The 19,724-nt window shown below is 38.5% G+C and overlaps 1 protein-coding gene and 1 pseudogene across 2 annotated transcripts in view; one reads left to right on the top strand and one right to left on the bottom strand.

Annotated features, from left to right (window-relative positions):
- Piwil2 (piwi like RNA-mediated gene silencing 2) overlaps positions 1-19,724 on the top strand; it is a 70,105-nt gene that overhangs the window by 24,576 nt on the left and 25,805 nt on the right. For both annotated transcript variants that reach the window (XM_004848299.3, XM_021261239.2), the window contains 10 exons: positions 104-292; positions 1,183-1,267; positions 2,346-2,435; positions 3,864-4,004; positions 5,894-6,007; positions 6,999-7,187; positions 15,416-15,517; positions 16,330-16,446; positions 17,192-17,280; positions 18,590-18,695. In XM_004848299.3, the coding sequence (XP_004848356.1) occupies positions 104-292; positions 1,183-1,267; positions 2,346-2,435; positions 3,864-4,004; positions 5,894-6,007; positions 6,999-7,187; positions 15,416-15,517; positions 16,330-16,446; positions 17,192-17,280; positions 18,590-18,695 (1,222 nt within the window). The remainder of the gene's footprint in view (positions 1-103; positions 293-1,182; positions 1,268-2,345; positions 2,436-3,863; positions 4,005-5,893; positions 6,008-6,998; positions 7,188-15,415; positions 15,518-16,329; positions 16,447-17,191; positions 17,281-18,589; positions 18,696-19,724) is intronic.
- On the bottom strand, positions 17,922-18,072 carry LOC147826895 (U2 spliceosomal RNA; annotated as a pseudogene).

Below are 19,724 nucleotides of genomic sequence, written 5' to 3'. Positions count from 1 at the left end.
ATTAGACCATTAGATCCATAAATTAATTACTTGAGTGCCCTGTCCATTCCATATTGTCCTATGTGTACAAGTGTGATCCAAAGTCTTTTGCTTCTTTCTAAAGGCATGCCATGTACCAGCAGAGCAAAGAAAACTTCCAAGATGAGTGCAGTAAGTTTCTGGTTGGCAGTATTGTTATTACCCGATACAATAATCGAACCTATCGGATTGATGATGTGGATTGGAATAAGACTCCAAAGGACAGCTTCACAATGTCTGATGGGAAGGAGATCACATTCCTGGAATACTACAGGTAGAAAGAAGAGATGGGTTTGGCCTAAGAGGGGGCACAGTTGGACATAGTCTCCCATTCTCTGGAGGACAGTGAGTTCTGTATAGCATGCAAGGTGACACTTTTAAAATAATTGAATTGATAATGTGCTGAAGATTGAATGAGCTTATTTGTGGGATTTGATCTGAATGTGCTACCCTTACAGTTTCAGTTCTTTTAGTACTTTGGAAAGTTACTATATAAATTAATCTCAGTCTTTGAATTGTATATGTTTTGCTGCTTTTGTTAGAAGTCTGGTTGGAGAGATTAATTTCAAGTCATTAATAATTAAACTATCAAGCTGGGCATGGTGGTGCATGCCTGTAATCCCAGCACTCGGGAGGCTGAGGCAGGAGGATCACCTTGAGTTTGAGGCCAGCCTGGGCTACATAATGAGTTCAAGGACAGCCTGAACTACATAGTGTCTCAACAAAACAAAACAAACCCAAAACAACTATCATTTCACTTTTATACTGAGACCCTTAACCTAATGCAGTTTTTAGCATACTCTTTCTTGGACTTTTGCCTTTGTCCTCTATGTAACTGCAATTTAAGTTGAGCCCACTTTTTCCAGTGCTAAGTATATAGTGGTGCATCAGTTCATGAACTTAATTCTTTCCATGATTCTGGTCACATAATTTGTTCCACGATTCTGATTGCAACTGAACTCTGCAACCAGAATCATGGAAAGAATTAAGCTTGTGAACCAGGATACCACTGTATTATGCTATGTTTCTGATATATTGTTGACAAAGATATTGTGCAAAATTATGGGCCTCAGTCTTGGTTAAGAGGTTAACAGACTCAGTGTGTATTGTTATAAGAGTAGTGATGCTGATTCCGCAATTTTTCCTGCCTCTACTCTGCTCTAGGAAAAACTATGGGATCACAGTTAAGGAAGAGGACCAGCCACTGCTGATCCACAGGCCCAGTGAGAGACAGAATAAACATGGGACGGTGAGTGGGGATGTTAGGCTTTTACCTCCAGCAGTAGTCCTATAACCCATCAGCCACTTGTAGCCTTCTTCAGGCTCCATGATTACAGCTTGGTGGGAAATACAGTTTTGTTTCTTGTTTTACCAGAGGTACCACAATGTACTGGTAAGACTTGCTTTTGAAGTTCCCCCTAATGAAGATCTAAATAAGCACGTCAATTTAGGATAAAGAAATAAGAAAATTTTCCTGTGCATGAAGATTAAAACTCTAGACCCAGTAAAGAAGGTATAGACATATATTTTAGCAGGGATAGGTCCTGGGGAAATTCCCTGTCACCTGTTTACCTGTGAAGAGAGCTGGTCATGGTAGTGCATGCCTGTAATTCCAGAACTTGGGGAGGTTGAGACACAAGGATTGTAAGTTCAAGCCCAGCCTAGGCAATTCAACAATACCCTATGTCAAAAAATAAAAATTTTAACAGTGAGCTGAGGACGCAGCTCAGTGAGAAGCCCCTGGGTTCAAATCTCAGTAAAAAAAATAAAAATAAAAAAGAAAGTAAACCCGAGGCAAGGGCCAGGGATTTAGCTCAGTGGTTCTGCCACCTGCCTCGCAAGCACGAAGTCCTGAGTTCAATCCTTGGTACCAAAAAAAAAAAAACCGAAGGCAAGGTAGGATAAAAGTAAGGCACACTGGGGCCGGGGATTTAGCTCAGTGGCTTCGCTGCCTGCTGCGCAAGTGCAAGGACCTGAGTTCAATCCCCGGTACCAAAAAAAAAGAAGTAAGGCACACAGCTTGATAGAATGTATAATCTTAAGGTTCAAGAGGTACAGAATTGGGTTTGTTTTGTTGCTTTTCTAGTTTTCCCTGCTCTTTTGCCAGTTTTATATTTTTCCCTCTACCTAATAGGCTACCTGTATTGTGGCTGAGTGGGAAAATGGGCACAATACTTGTAGTGTTTCCCTGCCCTCTTCTTTGGGGTTTTATGTGGCAAGTTATGTCACTGGAGGACTTGCCTGTGGTTATGGCTGTCCTGTGCAGGCCAGGGGAGCACCATCCTCTCTTAACTGCCTCACTTTTTCTTTCTATTCTTTCTTCAAAGCTGCTAAAAGGTGAAATCTTGCTTTTGCCTGAGCTTTCCTTCATGACTGGGATTCCAGAGAAGATGAAGAAGGACTTTAGAGCCATGAAGGTTGGAGTCCTGCTGTGTGCAACAGGGAAACACCAGCTTTGAACCGTGACCTTTTGGATAGCAGTTTGAGTTAGAACTGGGCCAGGTTCTCCCTTTGACTCCGGGTTGTATTATCACCTTTCTTTCAGGCTCCAGTTTTCCCACTGTGAAATAGGATCTGTGTTCTTTCCCATGTAGAGTGTGAAAAAGCATGTTATAGCTACATTTTAAAGTTATTAGAATAGTGGAGGGACTAGAAAATAAGGAAAAAAGAAGCAAACAACTCTGTCTTCATTCTCCCCAGTTAGATGGATAATGAGTAATGCCATAAATGAGGCTCTTTAAGAGTCCTAAATTACTGTAACATTTCTGACACAGTGAAGCAAAAAATCAGCAAGCTGGAAGACGAAGATACACATTATGGCACAGGGCTCTGAGGTCCTGGGAGTATTGGGCTCAGCTCCTGGTGGAACTAGGTGAGAGGCAGAGATGGGCCCAACACCTACCCCAGGCAGCATGCAGCAGAACCTCTGGCCACTGTCTAATGCTCGGGCTGTCCATACTGGAGCTACTTACTCCTTGCTGCCTTGCTTTCCTTGTTTCAGCTTCAGTGATGGCGAACCTTTTAGAGCTTCCAGTGATAACAAACAGCCTGCTGCAGCACACTTGCCATAGGTTCACCTCCACTAAACTACCAAAGTGAAGCTGAAAATTCCTGTGAGAAATTTCTTTCATGTTTTCCTTCGGTTACTTCTGCTTTGAGTATTTAAGTCAAGGCCTATTTCTTATAGCTACTAGTTGCCCAAAAACTTTATAATCAGAGAGGAAAGCTGTCTAGATAGCCCAATAGACATCTTAAACAGCGACTGTACAATTCATTAGTTCCAAAGAACAAATAACTCATTTACATGATTCAGAATCTTCATATGTACCTGTTAGATGTACTCAGTAGTATTTAGCAAGCACTTTTGATGAGTCAACACTATGGCACGTTCTGGGCAAAAGTGCCTCCTCGTGAAGTTGAATGGCTAGTATGATATGACCAAGTATAGGACTGAAGTGGCTTACTGTTCTGTTGTAAGTGAATGCTGGCATGTCTTTTTTTTTCTTGATTTTCCCAGATTTTAAATAATTATAATCAAGCTCCCTTTGCCTCTGTTTGATAGAATCTCTTAGGAATTTTAAATTCAGGTCATGCTTTGAGAAAGGTAAGACTCAGATGTCATGAGGAGGAGCCAGTAACATTTAAAATTCTTTTAATATTAAATTTTTTCCCTATACCTTATTCACATTCTTGAGAGATACTTATAAAAGTTTATGGAAATTCATGAAAATTTCTACTTCAGTGGAAAGGACATTTCTTTTGGAAGCATTGCAGATTTGGGATTTACTTACCCTTATATTGGAGAAAGTAATACAATTTATTGTCTGCATTTTGATTCTGTTTAGGATTTGACCCAGCAGATCAACCTGAGCCCCAAACAGCACCATAAGGCTTTGGAGTGCTTGATCCAGAAAATTTTAAAGAACGAGACAGCCAACAATGAACTGATGCGGTGGGGGCTCTGTCTGCAAAAGGACATACACAAGGTAACCAGAAGATATGATGGCCAGGAAATGGCATTGACTAGGAGCCCTAGAGTTGTGTGAGATCAGCTGAAGATTTTTAACTCGTCTTTAATGTGGAGGGAGTCTTTCCTTTATTCTTGTACTCTTTTTTTTGGCTTAATTTGCCAGTATCATTTACAGATTTTTTCCTCTGTATTTCCCAGATCTGAGCTACTAACTTCTCATCAAATAGATAACAAGAGGATTCAGTATTGACTTACAACTTACTTCATTTTAGTTTTCCAAACCAAATTATTTTTAAAGTTTTATGTCCTTTTTTTTCTTTGTTCTTTTTTTCCCTCAAGCTTTTTTCTTTCTTAATAATTAACTTGTATTTCCTTGAATGTACTACTGTTATTTTTTTCATTAGGCATAAAGAGAGTTTCCAATTAGTGTCATCTAATTTTCCATGGCCTTTCCCACCTGAAGTTGCCTGAGTCAACAGTGTAGTATTTTGTGCAAACATGATCCACAGCGCAGAAACACACAAGATGATGGGAAGAGCAATGGGTTTTGGTGTTAGCTTTTCTGGCTTTGAATCCCAGGTCTGCTATTTGTAATCTTGGTTAATTTGAGCAAGTTACTTAGCATCTCTTCTTTCCTTATCTGTGAAATGAGGATAGAATTAACATTGTGTGGTGGCACATGCCTGTAATCCCAACACTCAAGAGACTGAGGCAGGAGGATTACTGCAAGTTCAAGTCCACCCTGGACTACATAGTGAATTCAAGACCAGCCTGAACTATATAGTGACACCTTGTCTCAAAAAACCAAAATAATAATAATGATAATAAATAAAAATAAAGAATTAAGTAGGGGCTGAGGATGTAGCTCAGTGGTAGAGTGCATAGTGTAGGCAAGATCCTGGATTCAGTACCCAGGATTGCTGAAAGAATTAAATAGGCTTGGGGATGTAGCCTATGTTTGGCTTCATTAAATAATTTTGCCTTTAATTTTCTTTTTTCAGTGTCTCCTAAAAAATTGTTTTAAATTTATTTATTTATTTTTGAGACAGGGTCTCACTATGTAGTTCAGGCTGGCCCTGAACTTACTCTATAGCCCAGGCTGGCTTCAGACTCACAGCAATCCTTCTGCCTCAGCCTCCGGAGTGCTGGGATTACAAGTGTGCACCACCACGCTCAGCATTTTAAAATATTTTTCAAAGATTACATTCCTTCATTCACTGGTTCTAAAGAGGATTTTAAAATCCCTGGAAACTCAGTAATGAAAGACTGGTACCTGTAAGCATGTTACCCATATTTGTCTCGGTTTTGATTGATATGGACTTTTGCTACTAGAAGTTTTGTTTTTCTAACATTCTCAGAAATTCTAACAGGGACAAGCGGACAACAGAACCAGTATTTCTTAAGTAGTACTGTTGCAGAATTCCAAGATACAAGAGAGACCAATGGGATTTAGGATTTATTTCAGGTTTAAAGTGTACATCGGCTCAGTGGACTCCTGTCCAAAGGAAGAGCATTGAACAAAGAGAAGTTCCATCGATCCCCAGTACCAAAAAACAAAGAAACAAACAAAAAAACAAAGAGAAGTTCCAGCTTTTATACATTTTGTCAAAGGGGGTAGTTTTTCTAGTGACATAGCAAGCGAGTTTACTGGAACAGGACAAGGGCAGAGAGTTTTGTAGCTTTGCCTTAAAAGAAGACAATGTCTTATGACTCATATGAAGACAAGGTGTCGTAAACTTTGTTTACAGGACATAGTTGTCAATTTTATCTGTACCAGAACAAGGAGTTACGGCTATAGGGGAGGGGGTTGATCTACTCAAGTCTGGGAAGAACTTTATTTTTCTTTAAGTCCTGCTTCAGTATTTGTAGATGACTTGTTTCATAGATACTTTATTTTTTGTTTAGATTGAAGGACGTGTTCTACCGATGGAAAGAATTAATTTAAGAAATACTTCATTTATCACATCTCAGGAGCTAAGCTTTGTAAAGGAAGTAACGAGAGACCCTTCCATCTTGACTGTGAGTAATTTTTGAAGTGGTAGAGACCTATTATTCCTCAGTGTATTAAAATGGGGAGACAGGAATGATCTAGTATCATCTTTTAGAGAGCATTACCAGTTGAATTCCATTCTAAATTACCTATTAGACAAAGGTCCAACAGAGCAGTGTAAGAGGTTATTAGAAGTAAGTCTTCTAACTACAGACTGAAGAGAGGGATATTCATTTCTGTGGTAATTAATCTAATACCATCCTGTTACCACTGTTCTTTTTTCCTCCTCCTTTTCTTCCCCCCCCCCCTTTTTCCCATGGGTTCCTAGAAGGTATTTTTATCCGTAGAAGAAGTCAAAACTAACTCCTCCTCATCAGCAACTCATACATTAGCTATTTACTTCAAAGGACAAAATTGTATATAATTATTTCTAAGTGTTTCTGACTGACCTGTTCTTGGTGGCCATTTATAAAATACATATATTTGTTGTAAAAGCATATTGAAATATACTTAAAGAAAAAGCACACACATAAGTGTATTGCTTGATCAACTTTCACAAATTGAATGACTGGAGTAATCAACACCAAGAGTTATAAAACAAATTTCCAAAGCCCCCCTCCATACTCCCAGCTACCATCTGCCTCTTATCCCCTACACACTGAGAATAGCCACTGTTCTGACTTGACAACTGCATAGGTTCATTTCAGCTGATTTTTGTACTTTATATATATGTAGAAACATAGAGACTGTACTTTCATGTCTGGTTGCTTCTCTTCACTTTGTTTTTCATCCATATTGTTAGGTGTGGTTATAGATCTTCCATTCTCATTGCTATATAGTGTCTCATTGTGAGACTGTGTCACAGTTTACTTATACATCTTTGTGAATAGTAGAAATTAGGTAAGACAGGACTCAAGCAGAAGAAATGAAAAGTCATTTATGCTCCATAATAAAATCTCTGCGTGTGAGTTTGGAATGTTCAAGTTGTGAGCACTAAAAATATCTTGTGATTGTTCCTAGATACCCATGCACTTCTGGGCACTATTTTATCCAAAGAAAGCAATGGATCAGGCCAGAGAACTGGTCAACATGTTAGAGAAAATAGCTGGCCCCATTGGCATGCACATGAGTCCACCAGCCTGGGTCGAACTGAAGGATGACCGAATAGAGACCTATATCAGAACCATTCAATCCGTGCTTGGAGTTGAGGTAATACATTAATTTGAGCAGGGTATGGTGGCACATGACTTTAATCCCAGCACTGGGGAGGCTGAGGCAGGAGGATCATCATGAGTTCGAGGCCAGCTTGAGCATGTAGTGAGACCTTGTCTCAAAAAAACAAAAAATTAAGTAATTTGAGTACACTTGAAGGATCTCTTTTAAATTACTTGACTACTTAGCTTTTTTGTTTTGGAGTGTTATTGAGGCAGGGTCTCGCTATGTAGTGCAGGCTGGCCTTGAACTCACTATGTAGCCCAGGTTGTCCTCAAACTCTTGGCGATCCTCCTGCCTCAGCGTCCTAAGTGCTGGGATTACAGGTGTGCATAACCACACCTGGCTTGACTACTTAATTTTAAATCAACTTGGTTATCAGGCTACTGTTGATAATGTCCAAGAGCCAATGTCTCACTCATTTGCCTATGAAATGCTGAACTGAGAAGGTAGTTTTTGTTTTTCTCATTCTGTGTTGGCATTCTTGTCACTTTGGTCATCTTTTTCTCATGTAATTGGCTCAGAGAATAGCTGAATTAACTTTAATTCATTATCTGTAGAACATGTTGTCCTCAGAAAATAACTACTTGGCCAGGTCCCATCTTCACATTTCAGTATTGAGCTATCCCTGTCTGGTCTGGCTCAAGATTCACATTGCTGTGGTGATGAACGTGGCTAGGAGGGCCCTATAGGGAGCTAAAGAGGATAATCCTGAGACTGTAGACATAAACCCACTATTGCCAAATTGATTTTTTTTTCCTTTTGCAATACTGTGGATTGAACCGAGGAAACACTGAGCTACATCCCTAATCCTTTTTACTTTTGTAAAATTTTGCAACAGGATCTTCCTAAATTGCCCAAGCAGGCTTCAAACTTGTGATTCTCCTGCCTCAGCCTCCTCAGTAGCTAGGATTGCAGACATGTTCCAACACACCCAGTATATTAGTCAGCTTTCTTGTCACTGAGACAAAATACCTGACATCCAAAACCAAAAAGAAGAGAGATATATTTTGTCTTGTGGTTTCAGCCTATGCATGGTTAGATGGCTCCAAAGAAGAAACAGGATGACGGTAGAAGGGCATGGCAGAGGAAAGCTGCTCAACCCATAGCAGCTAGGAAGCAGAGAAGAGAGAAGGCATGGATAAGAATACAACGTTCAGTTGTTGTTGATTGTACTACTTTATCCAAGGTGACATAGTCCTTCTAATCAGTTGTTCTTCCTGGTATGCCAAGACTGAGATAGTCTAAGGGTCATAAACAAGACTATAGGACAGTGCCAAAGAACCAGGTGCTAGGCCAAATAGGCAGCAACTTCTTATCCCCAATAAGTTGAAGAGGTAGGATCTTGCAACAGACTCAAAACCCAAAAGCCAGCTACACCTGGAAGACAGCTCTGAGAAATAGTCATTTCCTAAGGGTTCTAAATACTACCAGTAAAGCTATTTGCCATACACAATTTACAAGCGTCAACTCAGAAATCAAACTTTTAAAAAAAAGGAAAGAAAATGTGAAGACACTTAAGGAAGATGCAGCCCCAAACTTCCAGCTTGCCAAAGACAAACTCAGGGGGCAATGAGGTGGAACAATTTGAAACCCACCCACCTAGACTCTCTGAAGTGGTAACAGAGAAAGTAAGCAGATGAATGAGGCTCTGGAAAAAAATCAAATCAGAAGTAGTTTCTTAGATGGTGACCATAGTGAAAGACATGATTAGTAATTCTAGAGCAGATACAGATAAAAAAAATAGAGGATCTTAGGAAAATGATGGAAAGCATGAACACCCAATATAGGAAAAAAATGGAATCCATGAAACATATTCAGACATATATCCAGGAGATTAAAATTTCCATTGGAAGTACATGCAGAAGAATGAGCCAACATGAGGACACTATCAGATATAGAAGACAGGATTGCAGTTAATGACCACGAAAAGAAAGAGTTCTTAAAAATAGCAAGGGACCATGAAACCCAACCCAACAGCTGCTAGATGATGCAAAGAAGAAGAATATAAGATTGATTGGAGTCAATGAAAAAGCAGGAGATAGTGCAAATGACACGAAAAACCCCTTCACAGAACAAATGGCAGAAAACTTACCAAGCAGGGGAAAACGAATTTGACAGATAGGCATACAGAACTCCAGTTAGCTATGATAAAAAAATCTACACCAAGACACGTAACAGTTAAGCTTCCAGAAATTCAGCACAAGGACAGTGTATTTTTTTAAGGACAGAATATTAAAAGCTGTTAGAGAAAGGAAACAAATTACCTATTTAAGAAATCCCGTGAGAATCACAGCAGCCTTCTTAACACAAACCTTTCAAGTCAAGGAGAGTTTGGAGTGAAGTATTTAAGCCTGAAAAGAAAACAACCTCCAACTTAGATTGATGTACCCTGCAAAACTATCTTTTAAAATTGATGGAGAAATAAGATACTTTCATGACAAAGAACACCTGAAGAAATACGTGACCACCAAACTAGCCGTCCAAAATGTTCTGAAGGACATTGTACAAAGAGATAGCAAGGATTACAACTCCCATGAATGCCAACAGAATGAATCTGCCAGGCCAGGCAAGCAATTAAATGGAGGGGTTGGAGAAAGGGGAGCCAACAACAAGAAAATAACATGACAAGGTTAAGTCAATACCCATCAATCATAATTATCAATGTAAATAGTCCCAATTCACCAATCAAAAGAAACAAGACTGGCAGAATGGATCAAGAAGCAAGATTCAACAATATGCTACATACAAGAAACACATTTAATTCAAAAAGAAATTCATAGGCTGAAAGTCAAAAAGATGGAAAACAATACTCCATGTGACAGGAACCCAGAAAAAAAGCAAGAGTAGCTATTCTGTTTGCAGACAAAGTGGATTTCAAGCCAAGACTGATTAAGAGAGTTGAAGAAGGTCACTATATCCTTGTAAAGGGAACAGTTCAAAAGGAAGAGATGACAACCATAATATATATGCAGCAAATACCAGCTTACCCAACTGTATAAAACTAATACTAATAGACATGAAAAATCAAATAAGCACTAATAAAATTGTAATGGGGGACCTCAATACCCCACTGTCACAAATAGATCAACTAGATAAAAATCAATAAATATCAGAACCAAACAAAAATTTTGAACAAATGGACTTAGTAGATGTCTACAGAGTTTTCCATCCCGCAACATCAGAACACACATTCTTTTTAGCTCCACACAGGACATTCTCCAGAATAGACCACATACTAGCTTACAGAACATACTTAAGTAAATGCAAAGGAAGTGAAATTATCCCATGCATATTGTCAGACCACAGTGCAGTGAAATTGGAAATCAATGGCAAAAGAAACCACGAGAACTTCATAAACACATGGAAATTAAATAACGCTCTCCTGAATAACCAATGGATCACACATGAAATTTAAGAAGAAATTAGACAGTTTCTACACTAAAGGATAATGCCAGTACCACATATCAGAACTAAGGGGATGCGATGAAAGCACTCCTATGAGAGAAATTTATAGTGGTGAATTCTTATATCAGAAAAACAAAACAAGTTCAAATAAACACCCCGATGTTGAATATCAAGTTTCTAGAAAAAGAAGAGCAAGTCAAGGCCAAAAGTCAGAGCAGAAATTAATATAGTGGAGACTTAAGAAAACCAAAGAATCAATGAATTGAAGAGTTGGTTCTTTGAAAGATTAAATAAAATGGCAAACTCTTAGCCAACCTTACTGAAAAAAGGAAAGACTCAAACTCATGCAATTAGGAATGAAAAGGGGAAATCACAACAGAGCCTGCAGAAATCCACAAAATCAATACCTACTACAAGAACCTGTATTCTAATAAGATGAAAAACACAAGAAATGGACAGATTCCTAAATATATATGAATTACGAAAGTGAAATTAAGAAGATACAAAAATTCTAAATAAACCAGTATCAGTCAGTGAAATTGAAGATGTAATTAAAAACAACGAAGACAAGCCCAGGCTCTGATGGATTCACTGTTGAATTCTATAGGACATTTAGAGAAGACCTAATGCCGCTACTTCTCAAACTTTAATGAAATTGAAAGGGGAGCAATACTCCCACATTTGTTCATTGAAGCAAGCATTATCCTGATACCAAAACCAGAGAAGGATCCAACCACAAAAGAGAACTACAGGCCTATCTCTCTAATGAATGCACAAATCCTCAAAAAGGTACTGGCAAACAGAATGCAGCAAATCATCAAGAATGTTATACACCGTGACCAAGTAGGATTCATCACAGGGATGCAGTGGTGGTTCAATATATGCAAATCAATAAATGTAATACACCATATTAACAGAGCCAAGGACAGAAATCATATTATCATCTCAGTAGATGCAGAAAAAGCATTTGACAAAGTCCAACACCCACTCATGATAAAACCCTTACAGAAAATTGTAATAGATGGTCTTTATCTCAATCTGATAAAAGCCAGCTATTACAAATCAACAGCTAACATCATGCCAAATGGACAAAAACTGAAAGCTTTCACTCTAAAATCAGGAGCAAGACAAGGATGTCTACTATCACCACTCTTATTCAATACAGTTCTGGAAACATTAGCCAGAGCAATTAGACAAGAGAAAGAAATAAAAGTAATAAGGATAGGAAAGGAAAAAGTTAAATTATCATTACAGTATTTGCAGATGGCATGATACTCTGCATAGAAGACCACAAAAACTCAACCAAAAGACTTCTGTATTTAATAATCAAATTCAGTGGTGTAGCTGGATACAAAGTCAGCATTCAAAAATCAGTAGCCTTCCTGTACACAAATAACATACTCACTGAGAGAGAAATTAAGGAAACGCTACCTTTCACAATAGCATCTGAAAAAAAGAAATACCCAGATATCAATTTTTTTTTACCTAGATATCAATTTAATGAAGAAAGTAAAAAACCTTTACATGGAAAACTACAGTACTCTAAAAAAAGGAGATCAAAGTGGATAGCAGAAAATGGAAAGATATCCCTTGTTCTTGGGTAGGAGGAACCAATATAGTAAAAATGGCCATACTTCCAAAATTATTATGCAGATTTAATGCAGTCACAATCAAAATTCCAATAGCATATCTCACAGAATTAGAGAAAACAATCCTAAAATTCATTTGGAACCAGAAGAGACCTAGAACAGCAAAAGCAATTCTGGGCAACAAGGGCAAGGCAGGGGGCATCAACAATCCCCGACTTGAAATTATACTACAAAGCTGTGATAAAAACAGCATGGAACTGGCAAAACAAAAAAACACCACGCCTGCCTGGCAAGCACAAGGTCCTGAGTTTGGTCCCTGGTACCAAAAAAACCCACCAAAAAACAAAAAAAACTGGATCGAAGGATCTGTGGAACAGATTAGAAGATGCAGAAACAACTGCAAACATACTCAGCCACCTTATCTTTGACAAAGGAGCTAAACAAACCTTCATTGGAAGAAAGATGGCCACTTTAATAAATGGTGCTGGAAAAACTGGCTCTCCATATACTGAAGATTAAAACTAGACCCTCATCTTTCACCATGCAGTAAACTAAAATGAAAGTGGATCAAATATTAAATATTAAAACAGGAACACTAAATCTGCTGAAAAAGAGAATAGGTAGAACTCTTGAAGACATTGTTGTAGGCAAAGACTTTATGAACAAAACCCCAGTCGCATAGGAAATATCACAAAGAATCAACAACTTGGATCTCATCTCATTAAAAAGCTTTTGCACAGCAAAAGAAACCACCAACAGGATGAAGAGACAACCCATGGTATAGGAAAAACATTTTCCAGCTGATCCTCAGACAAAGGAATAATATCTAGCATATGTAAAGAATTTTAAAACATCATACCACCCCAAAATTTAAAGACCCAGCCCAAAAATGGGCATCTGAAAAGAATAGACACTCCTCAGATAATGAAGTAGAAATGGCACATAAATATAGGAAAAATATTCAGCATCACTGGTCATCTGAGAGATGCAAATTAAAACAATGGTGAGATTCCATCTCACTCCATAAAGAATGGCTGTTACCCAGAAATCAACCAATAATGCTGGTGGGCCTGTGGGGGAAAAAGGACCGCTTCTCCACTCTTGGTGGGAGTATAGACTAGTACAACCACTGTGGAAATCAGTGTGAAGATTCCTCAAAAAACTAAAGTTAGAAGTTCCATTTGACCTAGCTATTCCCCTTCTTGGTATCGTCCCAAGAGAATTAAAAGCATCATACCACAATGATATATGCACACTCATATTTATAGAGGCACAGTTGGTAATAGCTAAATATTGGAAACAGCCCAAATGTCCATCAAATCATGAATGGATAAAGAAGATGTAGGGTTTTTTATACAATGGAGTACTACTCTGCTGTAAAGAAAGATAAGCTTGAGACATTTCTAGCTAAATGGATGCACCTTGAGGCCATACTCTAAAGTGAAATAAATCGGACGCATGTATTTAAATACTGCATTATTTTCTCTAGTGTGAGAAACAAAGTGGAAATAAGGACCAAAATATGTAATAATATTGGTAAATGGGAAGAAAATGTTCAAATGAGAAGGGGAACAAGGGAAGGGGGCAGTGGAAAGGAGAGAAGGGAGAAGAGGAAGAAAAAGAATATAATGAAAAATGAAAACAGTTTTTGTAAATAAGGAGGGGAAAGGGGTCAAAGGGAAGGGAGGAATGGGAAAAAAAGAAGCAAGACATGTCATGTACAGGTACAAATTCCCTATGATGAATGTTATCATTATATATATCTGAAATGTAGCAATAAATGTTTTTCTTCAAAAGAAAAATAAAAAGAAGACACCCTTCTTGGTCAAACCCTAGTGACTTGCCTACTCCAACCAAATCCATCTCTTTACAGAACATTTAACTCTGAACTCGTCGGTGCACTAATCCATTGATGAGTTTGCTGTCCATGATCAGTCACTTCCAAAGCCCTCTTCCCCAGTTTGAACCCATGAGAGGTTTGGGGGACATTCTAGTTCTAAACCATAACACCCAGCTGCCAGATTGATGTTTAATTTATTCATTTTCATTGGAAGCCTACAACATGAATTTGTATATACTTCCCAGTGTCTCAGTGTTAATTTAAAAATAAATTTGTAAGCTGAGCACAGTGATGCATGCCTGTAATCCCAGCATGTGGGAAGCTGAGGCAGGAGGATTGTTGCAAGTTCAAGACCAGCCTGGACTACATAGTGAGATCCTGGGCTGGGGATTTAGCTCAGTGGTTCCAGTCCCAAGTTTGATCCCTGGTACCAAAAACAAAAAAACCCAAAAAAACTACATAGCAAGATCCTGTTTCAAACAAAAACAAAAAATAAATTTATAAATCATTGTTGGGATTGAAAACACATTTGCTGTGTCCAGCCCACCTGGTCCCAGCATGAAGCCTAGGTTCAACTTGACTTTTGAAATTCTCTGATGTAATCACTTGAACATTGCTTTCTGAGAAGTGTTAGTTATCAGCCTTGGTTAGGAGCAGTATGGTACAAATTTGCCATGTATGGCATAAAGGGTTGGCATCCTCAGTTCATTTGAGCGCTGCAGATTTTGAAAGATCTGTCTTCAGCAGTTACTCTCTTGAGCAGTGAATGAGAGAAGATGCTGCCAGCACTGTCATCTTGTCCCTAACCAGAGTAAGAATGGCTACTGTGGATTTACCAATAGCTTCATTCCTTCTGCATTTGGCTCTGAGCCATTTCTTACAGTATAGTATTCCACATTTCCTCAGTTAAAGTTCTGTGGGATGAAGGTGATAAGTTGCTTAGTTAACTAATGATAGTAGTATACAACATGACAGAGTAGTGAAATCAGCAAGTAATGTAACCTTTGCATATTTTCAAGCCTGGTTCTTTTCTTATCTTCTAGTAAATAAATCCTTGGTAATCAAGCCCAGCTCTAGGTAGGTAATAGTAACATAATACCTACTCCTGTGGAACAGCCCTGAGCCAAACAAATGCACATTCAGATTCAGGCCTTTTTCTAATTGGAATGTCCACACTTTCTTTTTTTTTTTTTTTGGTACTGGGGATTGAACACGGGACCTTGTGCTTGTGAGGCAGTTGGCAGAACCACTGAGCTAAATCCCTGGCCCACCACACTTTCTTTTAATTCCCTGTCTACCCTCACAGAACCTGTGGCTTTGCATACTCAGTCCCATGAAAGCCCCCTGATAGTTTTGAAACCTGACTGTATATACTTTGTCTCTTCAAGGGGAAGATACAGGTGGTTGTTTGCATCATCACAGGCACACGTGATGATCTCTATGGAGCCATCAAGAAGCTGTGTTGTGTGCAGTCCCCAGTGCCCTCACAGGTGAGTGGGGTGGGGCTCTCTGATGCTCGGGAGGAGGGGTACATATATTCAGAAAACTAAAGTATCTGTTACAAGCCAGTATTGGTAGTGCCTTATGTGAAAGGATGCCCAGTCAGAGTAGCCTGGGAAGTAGTAGTACGTATGTACCTCTTCCTAAGTGTCTCCCTGTCCCAGTGAGCAATTGAGCTGCCAAGTGGTTTCTCATGACAGAGCTCTGAGAGTGTAGACTTCATTCTGAAAAGGGAAAGCTGTTTTTTTAGGGGATTAAAATCTACTCTGCATGAGACATTTTAGTTTTCATTTGTTGATTTTTTAATCTGTAGGGTGTGTATATGTGTATGTTTGTGTGTGGTGTGTGCATGCATACATAACGGACCTAAAATTAGAATTACTAATGCAAAACATACCTGCTAACTTGAGTTTTTAAAACAAATGTAGTACAGTCTATATCTGTGGGTTCTGTATCAGTGGATTCACCAACCACATATCTTAAATATTGAGAAAGAAAAATTACATCTATACTGAACACATACAGACTTTTTTTGTGTTATTCCCTAAACAATATATCAACTATTTGAAAGCAGTTGTACTATATTAGGCATTATAAGTAATCTAAACTATACAGGAGTACAGGTTACATGCAAATACTATGTCACTGTGTATAAGGGACTTGCACATCGTTCAAGAATGGTATCCAGATGTGGGGGGAGCCTGGATCCAAAGGACTACTGTATTTACTTTAGAGTTGTTTATATTTTCTGAGAGGTTGAGGATGTTGCCTTTCTTTGTATGTTTTGGTCCTGTCATTATAGGTCATCAATGTTCGAACCATTGGTCAGCCCGCCAGGCTTCGGAGTGTGGCTCAGAAAATTTTGCTTCAGATTAACTGTAAATTGGGCGGGGAGCTCTGGGGAGTAGATATTCCTCTGGTGAGTGATGCTGAGATATGTGTTCATTTCGGCTCTCCAGAGAATCCTGCCTAACTGTTTCTGTAGTTCTTTCTTTTCCCAGTGGTTACTTGAAAGTCTAATTGGCTGGTTTTAAAAAAAAAATTTTTTAGATGTACCATTTATTGGTACATTTTAGATACACATAATGATAACATTCATCGTAGGAAATTTGTACCAGTATATGATATATCCTGCTTCTTTCCCCATCCCCTCCCCCTTATGTATAAGAGCATTGTTTCTAATTGGCTGTTTTGGGACAGCCCATCATGACCTAAGAATGGTTTTACATTTTTAAATGGGAGAAAAAAAAAGGCTAATATTTCATGACATGTGAAAATTACATGAAATTCATCTTTCAGTGTCCTTAACACAGTTTCATTGAAGCTCAGCTACACTCATTTATATACAGTGTGTAGCTATTTTTGGTGTATAAAGGTGGAATTGAATACTTCCTTCAGAAACTGATTCACAAAGCTCAGCATATTTACTCTTTAATCTTTTCATGTAGAAGTTTATTGATTCCTGCTCTAGATCTCTGTCTTTGTTCAGTGTGTTTAGAAATGTCAAGTTGATACCAGTCTTTCTTCCCCAGAACCTATTTTCATTTATTAATGCTAGGGGGAGGTTGCTTTGGGACTCAGATGATAATTTTAGCACTCAGATGATATTTAAAGGTGGAGTGATGCTTGAATTTTGAATTTGCTATTTTTGTTTTCTAACCTAGAAACAGTTAATGGTGATTGGGATGGATGTTTACCATGACCCCAGCAGAGGCATGCGTTCTGTGGTTGGCTTTGTTGCAAGCATCAATCTGTAAGTACTACTCAAAATTCTGTTGTATTTGATTACCTTGTTTTGATGCCTAATCTGAGTATAAATCCAGCAGGTATTTTTGAGTAGTACATGTTGTAGTGTAAAGAGTTCTAACCTCCTTCCTCCTCTGTCTTCCTGTGGTATTTGTTTATGCAGCCTATTTGTCAAACTTGTCACAGGTGTGAGTTTGTTTCCCACTGCAGTGCACCCTCTTGCAAGGATAGAGACTGTGCCTTGTGTCGTTGGCTTCTTCCCCCTGTAGAAATGAGTATTTTTTTGTTTGTTCCAATTATAAAGATAAAGCGTGCTTGGCTGGGGATTTAGCTCAGTAGTTCCACCATCTGCCTCGAAAGCGCAAGGTCCCAAGTTTGATCCCTGGTACCAAAAAAAAAAAGATAGGGCTGGGGATTTAGCTCAGTGATTTCGCCGCCTGCTGCGCAAGCGCAAGGACCTAAGTTCAATCCCTGGTACAAAAAAAAAAAAAAAAAGATAAGGTGTGCTCCTTCTACATACCTGCAGAAATTTAGGAAGTGAAAAATTTCTCATGGGCTTTTATTCACCACCACCAAAGGTTTGATGTTTATATACTTTCAGATTCTCTTTTATGCATATATTAACACATATGTGTAATATATATAGTCATATGTCACTTAGGAGATTTTACCATTGTGTGAACATCACAGAGTGTACTTGTACAAACTCAGATGGCTATAACATCATTAGGCAATAAAATTTTGAGACCACCATCATACTATACTACACTTGATCTTAGCCAAAAGGCTGAGAAGCAATGAGACCACCATCATATATGCAGTTTGTCCTTGACTGAAATGTGATGCTGGACATGACTGTACAAATGTATATGTGATATACACATGTATATTTACACAAATGAGGTATTACTATGCATACTGTTCATCAGCTTGTTTTATGCACTTAAACTATATTTTGAATATTTTTCTATATTGATACAAATAAATCAGAATTCCTTTTAGCTGCTGCACAGAATTTAGTATATGCTGTATCGTTATTTAAATAATCCTCGGTTGGTGGTTATATAGTTAAAATTTTTCTGTTGGAAGGAATTTCATAGCAAATATCCACATTTATACATTTTTTGTGTGTTCTGTATATGGCTTGAATATCTCTTCCCACATCACTTCATGTTCTTATATAACATAAATGCAATTTATCGATTTTTGTTGGGTTGATTCAGAGAGAAACCTGGCATGTGTACTGACATGTAGACCATGGGACTTCCCCTGTGAATATCTGTTCATCTTCCTCTCTCTTCACTGGCCCACCCCAGGACCCTCACTAAATGGTATTCACGAGTGGTGTTCCAGATGCCTCATCAGGAGATTGTGGATAGCCTGAAGCTGTGTCTGGTGAGCGCCTTGAAAAAGTTTTATGAGGTGAGGAGAACAGAAATCCTAAAGTTTTTGAGTTTTTCAGCACTGCCTACCTGAACACTTGAACAAAAAGCCTGTTGTAGTTGAAGAGAGCCCAAATCAAAAGTAAGTCATTGTGCAAGTGGCTCAGAGTGCCTCCTTTCAGGCTTCTGCTTGGACAGATCAACTCAAAGAGCCAAATGCTTTAATTTGGTTTGTTAAGTAATAATTATTTTCAGCTCATCAGCCTGATGCCTATAGACATCATCTTGTCCTTATCCGAGAAGTTGGGGGTAAATTTGAGCAATCAAAGCAGCTCAGGAATTTACTCAGCTCTTTATGACTATTATTAGGTGCTGACTCTTCATTTTGGTTTAAGACAAAAGGTTCCCTGTAAATCACCGCTAGAAATCCAAAGAATGCTAATCATGGAGAATTGCTGTCATTAAAATAATACTGAGTCTGAGGCAGTGAGCAAGCAAGGGACTGATTTTTGTCTTGCCCAGTACATCAAAGGAAGCTTCCTTCTTAAGCTCAGCCCTCACTCTTCGTGTAAAAGTTAAATAACAAGAAGATTAATAATTTCTCATGATTGAAGTCATTCTCTAGAAGTCTATCTTCTCTCTATATAAATAATATTTCCTACAGTGTCCTGAAAATAGTTGAATACTGTTCACTTATTAGAGATTATGAATTTTCATCTCTGAGAAGGTCTGTATGATATGTACTTTATCAGCAAGTTCTATCTTACCTTTTTACTGTATTATTATTTCCTTTCAAAGTTCAGTCTATAGAGAGTTGGCTTAGTGATGAATGCCTGTTATCTCAGCACTTGGGAGGCTGAAGCAGGAGGATCACTGCAAGTTCGAGGCCAGCCTGGGCTACATAGTGAGTTCAAGGCCAGTCTGAACTACATAGTGAGACCCTGTCTCAAAAGACAAAGAAAAGAAAATGTTCTGTCTAGTCCTACTTCACAGTACTTCTGTGAAGCATTTCCCATTTTCCCCTCACTGCTCTACCCAATCAGCTAGAATTCTTTGTTTCTCTCCCAAG

Source organism: Heterocephalus glaber, unplaced genomic scaffold, assembly GCF_053883595.1.
Source record: "Heterocephalus glaber isolate CG9 unplaced genomic scaffold, H.glaber_assembly_v1.0 deba00001460, whole genome shotgun sequence".
NCBI classification, from domain to species: Eukaryota; Metazoa; Chordata; class Mammalia; order Rodentia; family Bathyergidae; genus Heterocephalus; species Heterocephalus glaber.
This window is presented reverse-complemented; position numbering and strand designations above follow the sequence as displayed.